At 38.1% G+C, this 19,035-nt stretch overlaps 1 protein-coding gene across 2 annotated transcripts in view; it reads left to right on the forward strand.

The window, feature by feature from the left end:
* Positions 1-19,035, forward strand: part of FAM172A (family with sequence similarity 172 member A) — a 272,106-nt gene that overhangs the window by 11,686 nt on the left and 241,385 nt on the right. The window contains exons 2-3 of one of the 2 annotated variants that reach the window (XM_042787776.1): positions 13,054-13,177; positions 17,112-17,213. In XM_042787776.1, coding sequence (XP_042643710.1) covers positions 13,072-13,177; positions 17,112-17,213 — 208 coding nt within the window. In that variant the 5' untranslated portion in view covers positions 13,054-13,071. The remainder of the gene's footprint in view (positions 1-13,053; positions 13,178-17,111; positions 17,214-19,035) is intronic. The other variant, XM_042787777.1, reaches the window with a different exon arrangement.

The raw sequence follows: 19,035 nt of genomic DNA on the forward strand, positions 1-19,035 counted from the left end.
TATCTTCACAGAATGGCAGAGTGGTTGAGATTGGCAGGGACCTCTGGAGATTGCCCGGTCCAACCCCCGTGCCCAGAGCAGGGTCACCTAGAGCAGATCACTCATGGCTGTGTTCAGTAAGTTTTGAGTATCTCCAAGGTCAGAGACTTTGTCACGTCTCTGGGTACCTGTTCCAGTGTTTGACCACCCTTAGAGTAAGGAAGTATTTTGTTTTGTTCAGATGACCAATGTGTGCCCATTGCCCGTTGCCTTCTTACTGAGCACCACTGGGAAGACTGGCTCGGTGGTCTTGCCTCTTCTCCTCTGGCATTTAATAGGCATTGATAAGACTGCCCCCCACCCTACCCTGGGTCTTCTCCAGGATGAGTAGTCCCAGCTCTCTCAGCTTCTCAGATGTCAGATGCTCCAAGCCCTTAAATGTCTTGGTAGCCCGTTGCCAGTCTCTCTCCAGTATGTCCATGTCGCTGTTGGACTGGGGAGTCTGGAACTGGACACAGCACTCCAGATGTGTCTCAGCAGTGCAGAGTAGAGGAGGAGGTTCATGTCCCTCTGCCTGAAATGGTTTTCCTAAAGCAGGATGTCATTGCCAGGATATTCTTATTCAGGTCTCATTTTAAACTTTTGAGCAACATAAGATACATAGTCTAGAAAATGTTTCCTACTTTCTTCTGAAACATGGATTTTTCCCTTTCCAAACTACAGTAGCTTGAAATAATATTCATTATGTTTTGTGGAGTTTCAGAAATGGTAACACAAAAAGTGTATCCACTGGAATGGAGAAATTTGCTTCAGCTGATTCTTGCAAGATTGAGAAATATTTTGAAACTGAGTAGTTTTTAGGTATAGACTTATTTTGGTAGTTGCTTTCCATGTAGTTTGAAGCCTATACCTAATTCTCATGATAGTTAAACACTTGCTTGGTTAAGACACGTTTTACTGGGAATATAAAAATAATATTTGTCTGCTATACTGGGCTTGTTTTTAAAACACTTGAGTCCTAATATTTGAAATAATTTTTGATGTGGAGTTCATGCCACTTAAGTTTTTAGGTGCTTTTAGTTTTTAGTGTCTCCAAGGACAATGCTCTGTCCCCTGTCCCTCTCCCCATATTTTTTTTTTCATATTTATCATATTTTTTGTGTCACATTCCAGACTTGTACCAAGTCTGCTACACTTCATTTAAGTCAAGAAAGCATGTATTTTTTCTAACATGGCTGATCTTTTATTAACACGGTTTGAGGGTTTTTTTTGGTAAAATTACTTTCCATTTGCCATTTGCTTTTCCTTCTCTTTTTCTTTAGGTTGTTTTTTTTTTTTTTTTTTTTTTTTTTTTTTTTTTTTTGTGTATCCTTTCTCATGGTTCATAGTAGAATTTAGTAACAAAGCATAGAGAGCCTGAAAACTTTGGTTTCACTAAGATTTTCTTTCTCTTAATTTTTTCTCCTTCTTCAGCACAAGGAATTTAGGACAAGAGGGTTTTACTTCTTCAAACTACATCACATCTTGTTGTAACTGAAATCTTTCTCTGCTTTCATTTGAGAGTAGGTTAAAAACATAAAGGATTGGAGGATAGCTGCATTAACGTGGATTCTTGCAATATTTTTTTTACTGTGGGGTTCTTGGCAGTTGGTTTGATATTCTTCTTTCCAGATTCATTTTGTCCTGTGTTTATACTGCTAATGTGTCCTTAGTGCTCAGTACAGCTTTCATTTAATTACAAAAAAGAATTATTGTTTACATAAGGATACTTTAAAGGTGGTGCTATTTCAGTGCAGATTTTATTGAACATCGTCACTTATGTGAGAAAATGTTTGTATTGCTTATAATGTGATTTTCAGGAGTCTTTTGTTACACTCAGTGAGGCTGGTGCTGGTTCGTATTTTTTCCGTGCAACAGACTGGATAATGTATCTCTGCTTTTCTTGTGTTAATTTTTGTGCAGTCTTGGGGAGCAATATGATCAGCTGCTGTATGGAGGTTGACATAAAAATAAGAACTTTAGCATGGACAGACCATAGCAGACGTGGATTTCGTTTACATGAGTTTTTAGGGATAGACATTATCCATCTGATTGTAAGGTGACATGAAGGTAGAATAACTCAATGGGTTGTTTACCCTTGTCCTGTAATTACTGCTCTTTTATCGATAAACTCTGTTGTAGCTGTTACATTTTTCAGCTACCACACTATTCAAATCAGTAAGTTGTGCTTAACAGCAGCATTCCTTCTAAAAAGACATCTAATTGCAGTCTGAAGGAGTTATGAAGAGTCCACTACTTCCTGTAACTTTATCGTTAGTCATTGTCTTTTCTTAGAGTGATTATTTATTAATGTTAACCCAGAGAATGACGAAAGAGGTTTTAAGGAAGGCCCTTTGTTACTCATGTTAAATAATACTTGGAATGATAAGGAAATCTTAGAAGATGAGAAAAGTGCAGATGGTGTGTCAGTTGGTAGAAGAGAGTGGTTCATCCAGACAATAGTAGTTTAGCTGACTGTCACGACTTGGGTAAAATAAGGGGATCCTAATGGAAAATTCTATTAATAATTAAATGACAGGATAAACTCTGTTTGTTCAGATGATTAATTTGTTTGATTACAGTTACTGCCTCAGTATAACAGATTTAAGATTTTGTAAAGGGAGTACTTTAAGATAAACCTTATTCAAACTTCAAGACTGTTTAGTATCAGTAAAATAGCCACATCATGAGGCACTTAATGCCTTTCTGAAAATGGTCTGAGTAACAGATTTTAGGTGTGGTAGTCTTCTGTAAATACCATAGGAGTGGTCTTGGGAAATAAAGTCAAATTGTTACTGGTAGCATTTGTTTTAAACCTAAGCTCAGTAAAATAATAAATAGTGAAAAACTTATTTGGTATTATCCAGTTATTTGGCAAGTTAGGTTTACAGTGTAAAAAAGTAAATTAAAAAAGCAGGTCAGGTTTTCAGAACAGAAACAAGGAAATAGGGAAAAATGGAGAACTTCCTGAGGAGCTGCCACTCTAGTGGTGTTTGTCCTATGGAGTTTGGCTTGCATAATGCTGTCAATTGGGATTTAAAAAATGGAAGGGGGCAGAGAAACTGGAAGAAATTACTTTGAGTTAGAATCAAAATTTCATAGAAAGAGGCTCTGTTAAGCTTGTTTAGTTTACCAGAAAGAGATAGCTTTTGACTGTAGCATCTAATCAAGTAAGGGAAAAGTAGAGACAAAACTTAACATACAAAGACATAGTAATAACTAGTGACTGAAGCCTTAAGCCAGAGTAATTCAAACTGGAAATAAAGTACGAAAGACAGAAACTGGCCTTTCAGACTATGACAGCAGATGATGGACTCTTTAGGTCTTAATAACTTGAATTCAGGAGTGAATGCCTGAGGAGACTAACGGACTCAGGCGACTCTGTAAGAGTCATAAATTAAAGACCTTTACTGCCGATACAAGTGCGTTTATAACTCCTCCGATCAGCTGATCGCCCGCAAACAGAAGGCTGGGTTGGTTACACGCTTTCTCCACGCACTGGTCACCCGCCTAAAGCTAACGTTTGATTGGTCACTCCCCCCAGTCCATAATACACCCATATAACGAACATAAGTTCATTACTGCTGTCCTAAAGCCTGTTGGTTAATTAAATCTTACAAGCACAAACACAATGTTCTATACACTTTTAGCTCAAGGCGGAAAACTTTCCACTGTTTAAGAAACGGCCAGACGTTTTCCTTTAACTGTCACCTGGCATGTTTTCTTCAGACAAAGCTCAGCATCCTTATCTTGTTTTTCTACATTCCTGTTTGCTGCTCCCAAGGCTTCTGGACGACCAGGGTGAAGATGTCCTCATCATTCCCCAGCTGTACAGCGCTCTCAGTTCTTCTTCCTCTTTTAGCATCTTCAAGGGCTCTTCAAGGTTGCAGCGTACTGTATTGTGATATAGCCAAAGTCTTGCTCTTGTCCAACATGGCCATTGTCCTCCAAAACCGGTCCCACAAATGCCTTTCTGGGAGAAGTGATGTGGTCAAGCACAAGTTACCGGTCTGAGATTGGTAGCTAAAGGAAATAAAAGTCCTCTGCTAAAGAGGAGGTAATTCTCATTGATTTTGTGGGCCCATCTGGCCTGAAACTGTGAACCTTCCAAGCAAAAGTCATGAATGCTTTTTTGTCAAACTGATTTGTATCTCCAGTCTCTTTCTTTCTACTCATCTGCTGCTTTTATCTACACCTTTAAGTTTGGCAGTACTTGGCTGAACTCTGCTTTATCGCACATTCTGCACCTACAAAATTTAAGACAGTTCTCCTCCTTAGTAGGGATTCATTCACACTGCTGGGAAATGTAATGTTTTCCACAAAACAGACAATTTAACAAGGGTGGTTTAGAATGGTTTGTGATGTTTCTTTAGCCCTTGTCTTGGAGTAGTTACTACTAGGACCAAGTGTTCAGGCTTGAGGCTAAACCAAGCCATTTGATATATCTATTCAATCTCACTGGAGTAGTTCATGTAACTAGTAGAATTTAATTTTTTTCAAGGACTGTGTTTGGGCAACTTTTCTTAATAGCATGGCAAATAAAAGCTATCAATACACATGGCAAAAGGATCCAGAATAAGAACAACAGTTGTTCCCCATTTTTTTCTTCTGGAGTTCAAATCACAGGTGCAACCGAAACTGCCAGATTCATTGACATAATTTTTATCTGTATTTGTGCACAGCAGTAATGCGTCATCCATCATGCAGGGTGGTAGACTAGGCCAGCAGGAATTGCCTCAGTTTTAAGAAAGTTACATATAAAGTAGTGCACTGACAAAGGTATAATTCCCAAACAGCAGTGCAGGCTGTGCTAGGGCTGGCTGGGCTGTAGGTCTGCTAAAAAGGAGCGGGAGGCGCTGTTGGGTGGCAAGCTGAACAATGCCAGCACTGCGCCTTCGTGACAGTGACAGCACCTAAGGTGCTGTGTCTGGTTTGTCCCCAGACTTCAGTAGAGACATTGAGGAACTGGAGAAGGTCCAACAGGTGGTCAGCAGGATGATTAGTATGCTAGAAGGATGATTAGCATGTTGGAGGAAGGTTCAAGGAAGTTTGTAGAGGAGAGAAGTCTTGTAGGGATTTCATCAGTCATCTAATACCTGGAAGGTGGTTGTCAGGAAGTTTTCTGTTCACAGGGATGCATGGTGAGAGCAGGCATTTCATCTGGGTATAAGAAAAAGAAAATCCGTTAGAAATATTAAACGCTGGAGTAAGTTCCTCAAAGGCATGGTGGAATCTCCCTAACTGGAAATATTGAAGGCTTATCCTCTGAGCGTCCCAGCCTACCTATTATAAGGCCATGTAAAGCCTAATGAAGTAAGGTCCAACAGAACGTGATCTTTTCGAGAGATCTTTTCCAACCTAGACTGCTCTATGGTCCCACACTTAGAGCTGTTTGGCAGTTCTGGCTCCGGGCAGAGATAGTGAGGCTGTAGATTAGGCAGTAGCAGAGCTGTCTGAAGAAGTCTGATTACAGTTACTGATTTAGGAAATTAATGGAATATTTTAAATATAAATACTAGATTTTCAATTATTAAAGCTGAATCAGTAAGGAAAATAAAATTTACTTGCCTTACTTTTTTAACTTTATTATTTTTACTGTTTTGTAATAGAAAGTAAAAGAAGTTTTATTGATGTGAAAAAATTAAAAATACAGGCATGATGCAGTCAGTATTTTAAGATCAAGTTAATTTAAATATTGAGCTAAAAGGATAATGTGTTTACATTATTCACATTGTTTATCTATTATAATGTAGTGCTGCTTTATGACAATCCAGCAGAAGCAAATATGTGGACTGCATGTGTTTCACAGGGCTATTTGCTTTGCCCTCCAGATAGTTGAAAAGAAGCAGTATTTCTTGGTTCTGCTGGCCAAATGGCATGTGCTGCCTCTCAGGTGGAGGGCAGAGCAAAGGCGTTTGAGATAATGTATTAGTAAAGCTGGGAGAAATTATGAAATCCAAGAAATAGGTGTCCTACATCAGGAAAAGCAGTGGGTAGAGCTGTAAGGCAGATTTCTTGAGGCAGATGCTGCTGCAAAGAGAAGGCACATACACTATGGGAATTTGGAGTATTTTAATCTGATTCTGAAATAAGATATCTTGATGATGAACTGATGTCTTCAGTGGCCCTGCATGCTCATTTCTGTTGTACGTGACTTGATTCCACACAGCATCCATCTGTTTTGGATATTTCTGTGTCATCAGAGTATCTGTGTTAAATGCAGAGTACTTAGGTGGTGGGGTGGTGATATTTATTCTTTTTACGTGCACATTCTGGAAGGTGTTGGAGGAAACAAGTATGTCACAGAATGCTGGGTGCACCTCTTATCTTTCCCTAGCCTCTTTTTGTGCACCTCCTGAGCACGGAATCTGGAGTGGAATTAGAAATACCTCGCTGAGTACGAGACTCTGGGCTACATACCTGGCTTCACTGACTTTCCAGCTGATTTGTCTGTCTTCTTTTCAGGAGTCTTCAGTTAATGGCAGACAGTCCTTCTGAAAGTCACACTGCTACTTAAGAGCAAAGGAAGAGAGGGAAAAAAAAGTGATTTTAAAGTACCAGACACATATGCATATGTCTAGGGTTTTTTAGCAGCTTTTGATGGTACCCTAAGCAGAAATCATTTCCCTAGAGTTTTCTAGGCTTTCCCTCTTCTTCTATGGCTGTCCTGCAAATTACTTTGGTGTCTCTCCTAAGAGAAGGCTCTTTTAATAGTCTTCAAGTTTTTCTGTGTTCAGAGGCCTTTTTCTCTTCCAGCTGACCCAGGGGATTGCTTGAGAGAAGATGACATTAGAAAAAAGATTAAAAATCCTGGCTTTGTCCTGTAACCGCTTAGTATGTACAGAGATGAGGCTATTGAGAGCCAGTCTTCTCCACTCCATCTTTCAAGCCAGAATCCTGTTAGAACCAACAGTCTAGTACAATCATCTTAAAATCTCATCCAAAACAGGTTTTTTTAATAAACTATCACAGGGCAATTTCAGATATATTATGAAATAATATTGTGCCAAGTCCTTGTGACTTATCCTTGCGACTTGAGAGGAAAATCTGATTCTTTTATTACAGAGCATTTCTCACAACTGTTTTCCAAATAATTACATTGCTTCAGAATTTCCTTGTGTCCTCATCAGCGGAGATGTAGCCCCATGCACTAATGGAACAACACAATACAAATCTTGCACTGAACATAGCTTTATTACATGTTATATGGGTTTTTCCCGTGGCTTCAGTGGCAGGGTGTTAGTTCTTCATAAACGTTAATTCCTTGAATTTTCCCTAGCATCTGCTGTTTGTGGAGGATCCTTATTGGCCTTTTAGAGGAAGGTGGTGGCGAAAAGCTGTCTTGAAATTAATGATCTCCTCCTCAGTGTATGTTCATCATGGGTACTGAGACTGGGAAAGCTAGGGAAGGTTCTTTGAAGTTCTTCTCAAAACAGGAATGCAATGGTCCGTAGTTCTGAGCGTTGAAGGAAAACATTCAGGCTGAATGCCCAGAAAATGGGAAATAAAAAAAAGAGGTTCTCTTAGAACATTTTGGTTTTGAGGACTTGAATAGTCCAGAAGAACAACTGCAGATTCCTCCTGTGAACACAGTTCTCCCAGGCAGTGTTCTGCCTTCATTTCAGGATCACTTTTTCTGTCCCCAGAGTTGCTTGCCTGATTTTCTAGATAACCATCCATCTGCCTTAACAGAATTAGGGTTCTCTGCACACTTAATTATTGTTATTCTGCGTATTTAAGAGAGTACTGTATTATGTGTTGTTGTGGTTTAGCCCCTGGAGGCAGCCAGCCCCTCCACCCTGCCCAGCCACTTGTTCACACTCCCCACAAATGGGACGGGGAAGAGGATCAGAAAGGTAAAAGTGGGAAAACTCACAGGTGGAGATAAAGACAGTTTAATAGGGAAAGCAAGAACTGCGCACACAAGTAAAGCAGAATAAGGCATTGGAGGTATTTAGCCTCCCCCGGGCCAGCCGGGCTCCATCACGCCCGACAGGGACTTGGGGAGCCAAGCGCCGTCGCTGCCAACGTCCCCCCTCCCTCCTCCCTCTCCCCCAGCTCTCTCCATGGGGCACCGGGTGGGCTGGGATGTCCCTGGGGTCGGCTGTGTGTGTCCCCCCACCCCCCGGCTCCTTGTGCCCCCCAGGCACTCGCTGCTGGGGGGGATGAGCAGCCTTGGCTCTGCCCAAGCCCTGCTCGGCAGTAAGGAAAGCAGCCCTGTGTCATCAGCTCTGTTTCCAGCACAAATCCAGATCTCCGTATAAGCTACTGTGAAGAAAATTAACTCTATCCCAGCCAAACCCAGTACATTTATTCAAAGCTTTTGCTACTACAAAAGAATTTTTGATGATCATTTTGAACTTCGTGTTTAGCTGATAAGACCATAGGGTTGTAAACCCCCCAGAGGCTGTGTTGGGGTTGTGCTGCCTCTTTCTGTGTTATTTTGACATGTTTATTTGATCATGTTTACATGCATATGTTGATGGAGGTCATTTCCAGCATTTCAAGAAAGTTAAACTGAAATAATTAAAACTTCAGTGTGTGGAGTCATGTTGACTCTGCCTTGTGTAAACAACTGAGTTGCTGACATGGTTGTGACGCTAATGCACATAGCTTGTAGTCCTCTGCTTTTTAAGTTTACGGGGTAAATAAAACTGGAAAGTAGCTGCTGTGCAAGTAAATCGACCTTTAGTGTCGGCTGCAGTCATGTACTTTATCAGCAGGTTCCACTACCATTTGGTAGAATATGAAGATCTACTGAGATTCAGGGACTTTGGGACACTTGCCAGTGTGTTCTAGTGGTTAAAGATCCTGCTCTTACAGCATTTATTACTCCCCCCCTGTGCATCTTCCCTCTGGCTTTTTGCAGCTGTATGGAGCATGCTTTAGGCAAATAGGTAAAGTTTCTGGAAATTCTGATAAGTCTTAGTAAGTCTATATTAAATGTGTGCAGAAAGCAATTTTTACTTGAGCAGGTCTGGGCAGGCTTTAAGGGTAATGGCAGGAGGCACACACTGCTAAGCTGATCCTCTGGCTAAATTTCTGATCTCTGCAACACGGAGATGGTGTAGCTGCTCATTAACATCAGCAGTAGTGAGCAGAAGATACTGTCTCTGAACCCTCTTATACAAAAGGTAGACATTTTAGCTGAACTTTTTCAAAACTGTTTCATCTAAATCAGACTGGAAATAATTGACTTTCAGAGCTGAGGTTTGGCAAACCTATAAGCAGCTGAAAATAGGGTGTTGGAAGTGAAGGAAGGTGAGTTACAAACTTAATTGTAGCAGTTGTTACTGCTGTCATGTGTAGTGCCCTAAAAGCAGGAATAGATAAAATCTAATTAGCAGGAGAATACTATTAAGATTAAAGTTTGTATTTTTTGCTTTGTTGAGCCAATAGAGAGAAGGAACTAGAGCCAAACTGTCACCCAGCCATCTCTGAAGAAAAACTGGGTCTTACACAGTCATCAGCCACATTGCACAAATCTAACCAATACATGTCCCTAGCTTGCTTGGGATGTCAGTTTACAGAGAACAAGACTCTGATTCAGCTGTATTCTAATAAAGCAGTGCTGTACAGAGAAGCTTTCTGATGACCTCTGTTCAGATTATGTCCAGATAAACTTGATGGACTTGTGCTGTTTGAAAATACTTGTGTATTTTCTTCTTGTGTTGCACTTGTGATGGGTTAGCACTGCAATTATTTATAGTCTTGATTCGGAACATTTTTAGCATTGATTTAATTCCAGGTATTGATAAGTTAGAGCAAAATCTATGTACTACATTTTTTTGCTACATCTCTAGCTGCATCTACACAATGAAGAATAATTGAAGTCTGTAGAAATCTGTGTATGAGTGCATTTGTTTCAGAGTTGTAATATGTGATGCAGTGTCTAGTTTGATTTGAAGACTAGCACTGTTGCAGTCACAAGCTCGGTGGTCCAAACTTCCAGTACCACTTTACAGACAAGAACATGAAATATGTATGTATATTCCCTTCAGTGTACAAAAGTGTGTGTGGGGGGGGTGTGTGTGTGTGCTGTGTTTTGTTTTTTTGGGGTTGTTTTTTCAATTTAAATGACCATTTGTTTGGGAATACAACAGTTTTGTAGTTGCATCAATATGAGTATGATGAAAATGCAGCCTTGTTGTCTCATGTGAAACCATGAAACCAGAATATTTCTGCTGTCAAATTATTTTAAGTATTGCTGGGCATAGAGTTGAAGAGGCATGGAATATGTGTAAGATATTTTGTGATAGAATACTTAAGTTTGCATGGGAAAGCAAGATACATACAAATAAATATATATTCTCTTGGCACTAAACTTATTTACTGTAAGTATTTCTTCATGTGAAATAACTTGTTTTTTAGGAATTATGTTTGCTGTAGCTAATGCAAAACACAGTCATAGAAATGATGCTTTTTTTTTAGTCATCTTACTAATTGTATAGAACAACACATTTAAAATAATCTGTACTTATTATGAGAAACTTGATGATGGTATTTATGAATTATGTGAAATGGTCAGCTGAAGATCACTGGGGCTTGAAGCTGATGCCTAGAATAAACTGCAATTCCTGTGTTTGCCTATAAGCAACCATTCAGAGAGCTTCATGATTTTCCCACTGTTCATTTCTGCACCATCAGACTATAGTTGATTCGACATCTGTCTGTCAAAGAAAGGAAATCCAACCCTCTCATCTAATTTCTTCTATTTGTCGTTTAAACAAATATCAGTGAGGGATTCAACAAAATGCTGTGTTCACATAAACAATGCATAAAATACTGTGTGCTTGTTTCATCCTCATTCTAATATCAAGTCCTCCCTCCAGTGGCTGCTGTAACAGTTTTTTACTTGTCAGAAAGAACTGGAAATTCTCTCTCTCAAAGCTAAATTCAGAATTATTTGTTTGTTTAATTTGGTGCTTCTAGCTAGGCAAGCAAACCCGTTAGGTTACCTATTCTTGCGAGTGGCAGGGTCTTAATCTGTTAAAGGAAGAAGAAGAGTATCCATTGTAGGGACAAGAATGCTAGGGATTCTTGATCTCCGCATTGATTTATCTGATATGGGGATGGGAGTTATTTTATCAAGGTAAATCTGTTCAGATAAACTTTATGTTTCTTCCCTGGGGTAATAACAAATCTTTGAGCACCTGTATGTATTTTACAACTGCATTAACTTACCTATACCCACTGACGAATTTTCGAATGTGTGGGGAGGACTACCCAATTTGTATGACTAGAATAGTTTTCATTGGGTTTATCACAAAACACTATCACTGGAATAGGTTAGTTTCTTTTCAGAATTATTTACTAGAATGTACATGATTTTGTGCTGCAAATGTACAAACTGATGATGGACAAAATTTTGTATCTGGTGATCTTTTGTCAGTGAACTACTTGGAAACATCTGAGAAAAGTCTTTAATAACATCCACATCTGTGAATTGACATTTGAGTAATTTTAATATTTACATTAACTGTGTTATCCCCTAGAAAATAAAAAAAAGTTTGTGGTTTTGTTGTTATTTTTGTTGATTAGTTTTCTTATGAGTGCTAATGTGGTTAAAGTGTTATCCAAAAGATGCACATTTTAACTGAATCATGTTGAGTTGTGTCATAATTTAACAATTACACAGTCTAAGCAGAGCTCTCCTGCTCGAGTTGTGTCTTTAAAAGACTTTTGGCAGTGTACTGTCATTTCCCATCAGCTTAATCTGAACAGCCTTCTGCAAAGGAAGCTGTCAGTCTCCCATAGGTCCAATCTGTAGAATGGATTATTGAACTTTCCTGAACCCCAGTTTAAGAAAACAAACAAACAACAACACCCCACACACCCCCAACCTTCCCCTTAGTTAATAACTATCACCCCCTTAAATTGCTGTATATTTCCTTAATCTACACGAAAATGTTTCATATAATAGGTTTTCTCTAAAGACAACGGAAAAATACTGTTTATTTGTTTTTCATTCTTCTCTGCTGCCTTCACAGTGAGCTACTGTTACTTAAAATAAACAATTGTGGGGTTCTTTCTTACAAGTGTAAGTATTAGGGAGCCAGTAGTACCGTTGGTGAATTCTATTACTCTTTGTTTGAAAGTTACAAATTGCTACAGAGATACAGTTCATTTGAAGTCATCTATGATAAAGTATACTGGGGAGAAGAATAAAACAAATTGTTAATGACTGACAGATAAAACAAAGAACCAAAAAAGACGAAGGGAAAAAGAATTCAATGCACAGAAGTCTTTTTATTGAGAAGGAAGAAGTGGTGATTGTGATGTAGTTTGCTCTCTTGGTGTCAGATTCAAGATGAAAGAGACTGCAGATTCGAATGTCTGGGTTGCCTTCTGTGCAGTAGGAGAAATTTAGAAATATTTTGTATGTAGATTCTCACCTCGAATATATTGAAGTTCTTTCTACAGCTGGACATTTACTCTAAACATTTCAATGCCAATAACGTATTGTAGAAATCATAGTGGTTTAAAACTGCTCTGTGTAATCTCACTAAACCAAAACTGTAATAGCACAGTAAGAACAATAAAGTGGAGTTAACTGATGAAGAAAATCTTGAAAGATTGTGGATGTTCTGTTGATTATATTTTGGTTTTAATTGTATGCTTTACTTGGATTTACAAGTGTGGTGCTTCTCCAAAAGGCGTGTCATTTACTGATGTTACACTGGAATCATGAAAAAAAAAGTATCTAATAGATAAATGCCCTTTTAGGGTCAGGGAGAAGTTAGTGTTCATTCTTCTGAACTCGAATCTTTGACCAAACTTGATACTGGAGTGTGTGTCACACTGTTGTAAAATGTCTTAATCCAGGATGAGACTTTAGAGTGTTCAGTGTAAGCTTTGAAGGAGAGGAAAAATATCTAAATTTTGCCTTACATATCATAAAGGTTTATAATACTCAGGGAGGTTTTGCTTTTGGAACAAGTTCTGATTTTTTTTTTTGTGATGTAAGCAGTAGCAAATGGAATCTGTTGAAGAAGTCAGTAAATTTGTTAATTTCCAACTCCTGTTGATTTTCAGATTGTACTTCGAAAATCAATGTACATTTACCTCAGTATTTTAAATCTGTTGACACTTTGGGTAATGATGGCTCAGCTTCAGCAAGGAGGCCCAGATGAAAAAGAGAAGACTACTGCATTAAAGGGTATGAGTCTTTTTGACTTCTTTTTTACATATATTGATGTTTCAGAAACAATTATTAAGGAAAGGAAAATAATTTGATGTAACTATGGGTGAGAGTCTGGGAACTGCAATACTGGAAGAGACTACTAGTCCATCTGCTAATGCTTTTTGTCTAATGGTGTGTCCATTATAAGTAATCTCAGAAAATGATACAAAAAATGATGATCTGTGGTGAGGAGTAACAGATTAAGATATGCATTAATTTTTTAGATTTTCACAATTATCCTTTGAAGAATTTCACTGGTGCTTTTGTGTTCTTGGTTTCTGGGAGTTACCATTTAATTTTTATGCCACTTTTATAATTATACAACAATATTACAGCTTTTAAAAATCTGTTTGACTAGGATGTTAGCAGGGAGAACATTTTCAGGACACTGATTTCCATGTTGATTTTATAAAGTTTCTTTGTATTGTTTGTTTTAAAAAAATAAATGGACTGAAGTGACTTAGCAGAGTGATTTTTTTGAGGAAAGAATAAATTAAATAAATGACACCTTTTAAACAGCATTTTTCAGTTTGGGAAGTACATGAAGTTGGTTAGACCTACAGGTAAGTTAACCAAGTGTTGGATTTAAAGTGCTTGCATCACACTCACTCTCTAAATTGTCTTTCAAAACAGAAAAAATAATATACCTTGCAACTCCAGTGTAAAAATTTTATTTTTACCGAATTATTATTAGAAATACTTCTTCTGTTATACAGTGATAGTAGATGGTGTTTCTTCAGTTACAACTGTGTTTTTGTGAAATGTTTGGTGAAAACCTATGTGGTGTTTTTTTTCAAACATTGTACTAATTCTGTCAAGTTTGTATATTTTGAGAAAATTTTGCTTCATGTTTGGAAAGGTAAAACTCCCATTTTATACTTGGCATTAATTTGATCTCCATTAAGGATTAGTGTCCAAGAAATAATCCACATAATGAAAACTTTCTGTGAGGATGTTTTCTTCAGGGGATCTAGTGAACTCCCACTGAGCTATGGAAGGTCTCCTGCAGAGCACTCAGCTTTGGGCTCTGTTGATCTAGTCTCGAATTGAGTTGGAGAGTCCGAGATCTTAAGTGAGAACGGTGGATCAGATCTTGAAAGAATCTCAAAGTTATGAGAACACTTTAGCTAATTTTAACTTGAAAATTTGCACAGGAAGAAAGTAGCCGTGCCAGTGCTTGGAGCACAGACCAATTGCAGTCTTCCTGAGTGACTCTGATGGCAGCTGTAAATCATGACAAGCTGTACATACTGCAGATAAGCTTAATGTAGTTCGTATACTGTTGCCCTTGCTACTCAGAAGATGGATATTTTATTATATAGTAACTGACACTTCTGTGTAAACACATTTCCAACTAGGTCACAGTAAGAAGACATGAAAACTCTGGTGAAATTAAATTCTAGAGGTGTGGTGTGACTGGAGTCTCTTCACCAAGGAGAGAAAGACGTGCTAAAGATTATTTTGCTACCTTCATGTTGTGAAAGTACAGAGGAAGAAAGGACAAGCTTTTTACGTCCTTTTTCTGAAAAACTTCTCTGACAAAGTTCTTTTCTTTCTCCTACCATTTGGCTGAGGACCAAAGCAGCTCCCCCAGAACTTTCAGAGGACAATGGACAAGAACAAGTGTATGATTGCTTATGTGTATTGAATGTCATGGGACTTGCTGTTAAAACAGATTTGATGTAAAAGCGAGCTATGGTTGAGAAAGCCACATTTAGAAATCTTCCAGTCAACATCTGATGTTGTATAGCTATTCAGATATCACAGAGGTGCTCAGATACTGTAGTATAGGTTGGAGAGATGTTGAATTACAGTGGCCATACAAGATGGCCTTTGGTCCTCCAGCTTTACCGAGTGAAATCACTTCAGGAAGGAGAAACTGGAGACAATCATACGGATGCTGGAGCAAATGTCATGTGAACACGAACAGTTATAAAAGAGTAGGCCAAGGAACTCTCAGGAATGCAGAAGCTAATTTTCAGTACATTTTAAACACTGTAGAAATTTCAAAGGATTAATGTACTGATACTAAGCTTGGGTAACGTGGGTAACCTGTAGGCTGGTTACTGGTGACAAGACTAAGCAAAAATAGGGATGCAAAATTTATTCAAGTAATGATTTTAAGTAAATAAAGGGTGGAAGTGTAGTTAATGTCTAACAAAGCAAGTTTAAAGAAAACGTGTCTTTTCAAACTGTTTCCTTTGAGCTGCAACTTTGGAGGGTAAAGGTAATAAACCAAAATACTTAGAATACTCAGTGTACTTCCTTGGTAATACATGGTATCTTGATTTATAAAACAGTAATAGTTCAAAGTCAGGGTAGCACTCCTGAACTGAATGTTTGTGTGGCATTCAAATTCATCCATGAGGAAGCAGGAAGATATATTGCAGTGGAATCCTGCTGAATCGTTTCTTGATTTTTTTATTAATAATCAGAAAGTATGTTGAAAGGATAGCACTGGGTTGTGGGGGCGATGAGCAATGAGGAGAGGAGAGGTGATTCTACACTATTACCTGTGTATGCAGTAATTGTTTAGTAGTCAGATGTAAACAAAACATATTCCTATATGCTTGCCTCTGGTTAAATGTAAATCATTTGTCCTGATTTCGTCTGGGACAGAGTTAATGTTTCTTCTCAGTGTCTGGCATAGTGCTGTGTTTTGGACTCAATATGGGATGTGGTATGAGAAGAATGCTGATAACACGCTGACATTTTTGGTTGTTGCAGAGATTTCAAGGACTCCCCACCTCCCCACGTCCTGCCTGTGCGCGGGCGCACAGGGAGCTGGGGGGAGCACGGCCAGAGTGCCAGACCCAAACGGGGCAGTGAAATATTCCACAGCATGGAACGTCACGCTCACTGTATAGAGGAGGGGTGGCTGGGAAGGGGGGCTCTCTCTCGCTTCTGGGGTTGTGCTTTTGGGATCTTGTTATTTCAGAATTGCTGAATTACATTTATTATTATATAATAAATAACGGGAACAGGCTGGGAATCAGTCAGCAGATGGTGAGCAATTGCATTGTGCATTGTCCGTTTATACTTTCTATTACTGTTATTATTGCTTTATTTTATTACAATTATTAAACTGTTTTTATCTCAACCTATGACTCCTTACCTTCACCCCCCACAATTCTCTCCCCCATGCCCTGGGCCGGGGCAGGTGAATGAGCAGCTGTGTGGTGTTTGGCTTCCAGCTGGGTTTAAACCATGTCATCCTTAACTCTAGTGTCAAAGAATGCAGCCTCTACTTATTTCAGCATACTTGCATTAGTGGGTTCGGGCTGTACCAGGTTATATCATTGTAGTTGGAAAAGGATGTGGATGTCATGGCTTGCTCTAAAATGGATGGCAGCTTTCTCTACCTTGAGAGCTATTAAAGGAGGGTGGTTGAGAGAAGGATTCAGATAACTCAGTCTACTTGGGTATCAGAGGGAAGGTTAAGGAGTGTTGTGATCACACAGCTGGTACATGCCTCTGAGATGACGTGCATTTGATAATCTGAGCTCTTCAAGAAGACAAACAAAGATGTGTCAATGACTTGATACTGAAGCTAGATATGCATCTTGGTTTTAACATGAACTTACCAGAGACATATTTCTAACATTGACGGTAAAGAATCATTGAAACAAATCACTATGTCTTTGGTGGCTTCTCTGTCCTTGGACAATTTTTGATCAACATTAGAGTTAGAGAGGTAAATAAAAAATAAATAAAAAGGTACACTGACAATGAGGCCCAGCTTTTCAATGTGGAATGAGATTTCCCATAATGAAGCCCTGTGTTTAGTAATATGTAGGATGTCCTTCTGCCCTCAAGATCTGCAAATCTGAACAAACACATTTTGTCAGTGATAATAGTGAAGTAAAAAAGACATAGCATGCATTATGTAATTTTTCTTTTCCTTTTTTAGATTTATTGTCTAGAATAGACTTGGATGAACTAATGAAAAAAGATGAGCCACCACTTGAATTTCCTGATACTCTGGAAGGATTTGAGTACATTTTTAATGAAAGTAAGTCATATATGCTTTGTAAAGGCTATACTTAGAATAATGTTGAGAGGTTATCAGAACTTTAATTATGCCTTATAAGACCCTATTAGAATTTCACACTTTTCTGTTAAGAATAAAATTTTAAGCCTTAGTGTTAACAGACTTGTAAATCTAGCTAAGTAATATTTTTTTTTTATTTCATAAAATCGCCACAAAAATGCTTCATTTTATACAGTGCTGTAGGTTTGTACTGTATGTACTACATCCTGTTTTCTATTACAGAAGTGTTGATACAAAAATTCTGACAGTAATTTCTGTAGCAGTAGCATTAAAAAGCAAAAATAAAGAGTGGTCACTCATTTAAGAAATGTTTTATTTTCTGATTAATTTTTATGTATATAAAGAAGTTATTATTCAGATAATAATTTATCCCTCCAATTTCATTAATACCAATAGGAAGACACCTATTTGTATAAATGGAAGGATGAGCAATGTGATAGACTGTCTCCTACTCTTCTGGTGTGGGTCACGGTTTTGCATTACAGCTAAGTGTGTGGTGACAAGTACTTCCAGTTACCTGAATCTGTGTGTTAAATGAGTTAGTAGTATTTATAATTTCCAGTGCACACATATTAAAATCCAGATGAGAAATAAGCCTCTGAGCTAAAGTAATACCAGACTCCAGGAAATGGCTCTTTCAAGATTGTTTGAAACCTGTAGGACAAATGGGGACGTTTACAATTCTACTTCCTTGCAGTGCCTGTTCTGTGAACAGAGGAACTTTAGTTTCTAAATCTGCCTGTCTTACATCTTCCACTTTTAAAGAAAAAAAAAAAAGATCTTTCCTTTAAATGATAGTCATTTATGCAACACTTAGCTTTTTAATACCCTGATGGCTTTCACAGGAAGGTACTTAGAGACTAAAAGTGTCATGAAAGTGATGCTCTTTCTTTGATGGGAGGGGTTCAGCTCTGTCACTTTTCAGCTCCTTATTTTTAGATCTGCACAGTGTCTACTGTCTTCCTTAGTGACTTCAGAGTTAATGGTTCATATGTGGTTGATAAAAGGGCTGAAATTTGAATTTTGGGGAATGATGTTTTAGAATGATGTTATTGAATATTCCATCACTAACCTCAACAACCTGAGTGATTTCCATAGAATGTAGCAAAACCTATTACATATGCTACTGGTCAGCAAAGCAAAAAGGTCTCCATTTTGCTTTTGTACATTTAATTCAGATGTTCAGTCCTGTACTCTCATGTCATAGTCATGCTTCTTTTTATGATAGAAAAGTAAGGAAGATTTTTATCAGATATAAGAATCTGAAGAAAACAAGGGTTCCAGAAGACCAAACTAAAAATATAACAGGTATTTGTTCCACTTCACTTGTGGAGAGAGCAACTTCATGTACTGCTGAATGGCACACTTAAAAAGTAATTAGTTGAGAAGGAAGAACTGAAGATAGAGTTATGATAAAAATATGAAAAGAATGCTGTTTGGACCTGGGATAGAGATATGACGTTGGGGAGAAATATTTCCCTGATGTCTAGTACATAAGGTAAGACAGATCTTGAAAAAAAGTTAAATAAGCAGATAAGCAGAACTATTACAGATATCAGATGTTAAATATTTTATTTATAACATCAAGAATCAAAATATAAAGGTCCTGAAAAGGTGTGAACTAAATTAGCAGTTTCTTACTGTTCAAGAGGAAACATTTTGCTGAGAAACCTTGCTTTCATCATGCAGACATTTGAGCTTTCAAAGGAGATACTTGTACATATTCCTGGATTTAATGTTTCTCTGATTTACTGCAATTTTGTGATGCTCTGAGACCATAACT

This window comes from Tyto alba, unplaced genomic scaffold (assembly GCF_018691265.1).
Source record: "Tyto alba isolate M040663 unplaced genomic scaffold, T.alba_DEE_v4.0 Super-Scaffold_13, whole genome shotgun sequence".
Classification (NCBI taxonomy): Eukaryota; Metazoa; Chordata; class Aves; order Strigiformes; family Tytonidae; genus Tyto; species Tyto alba.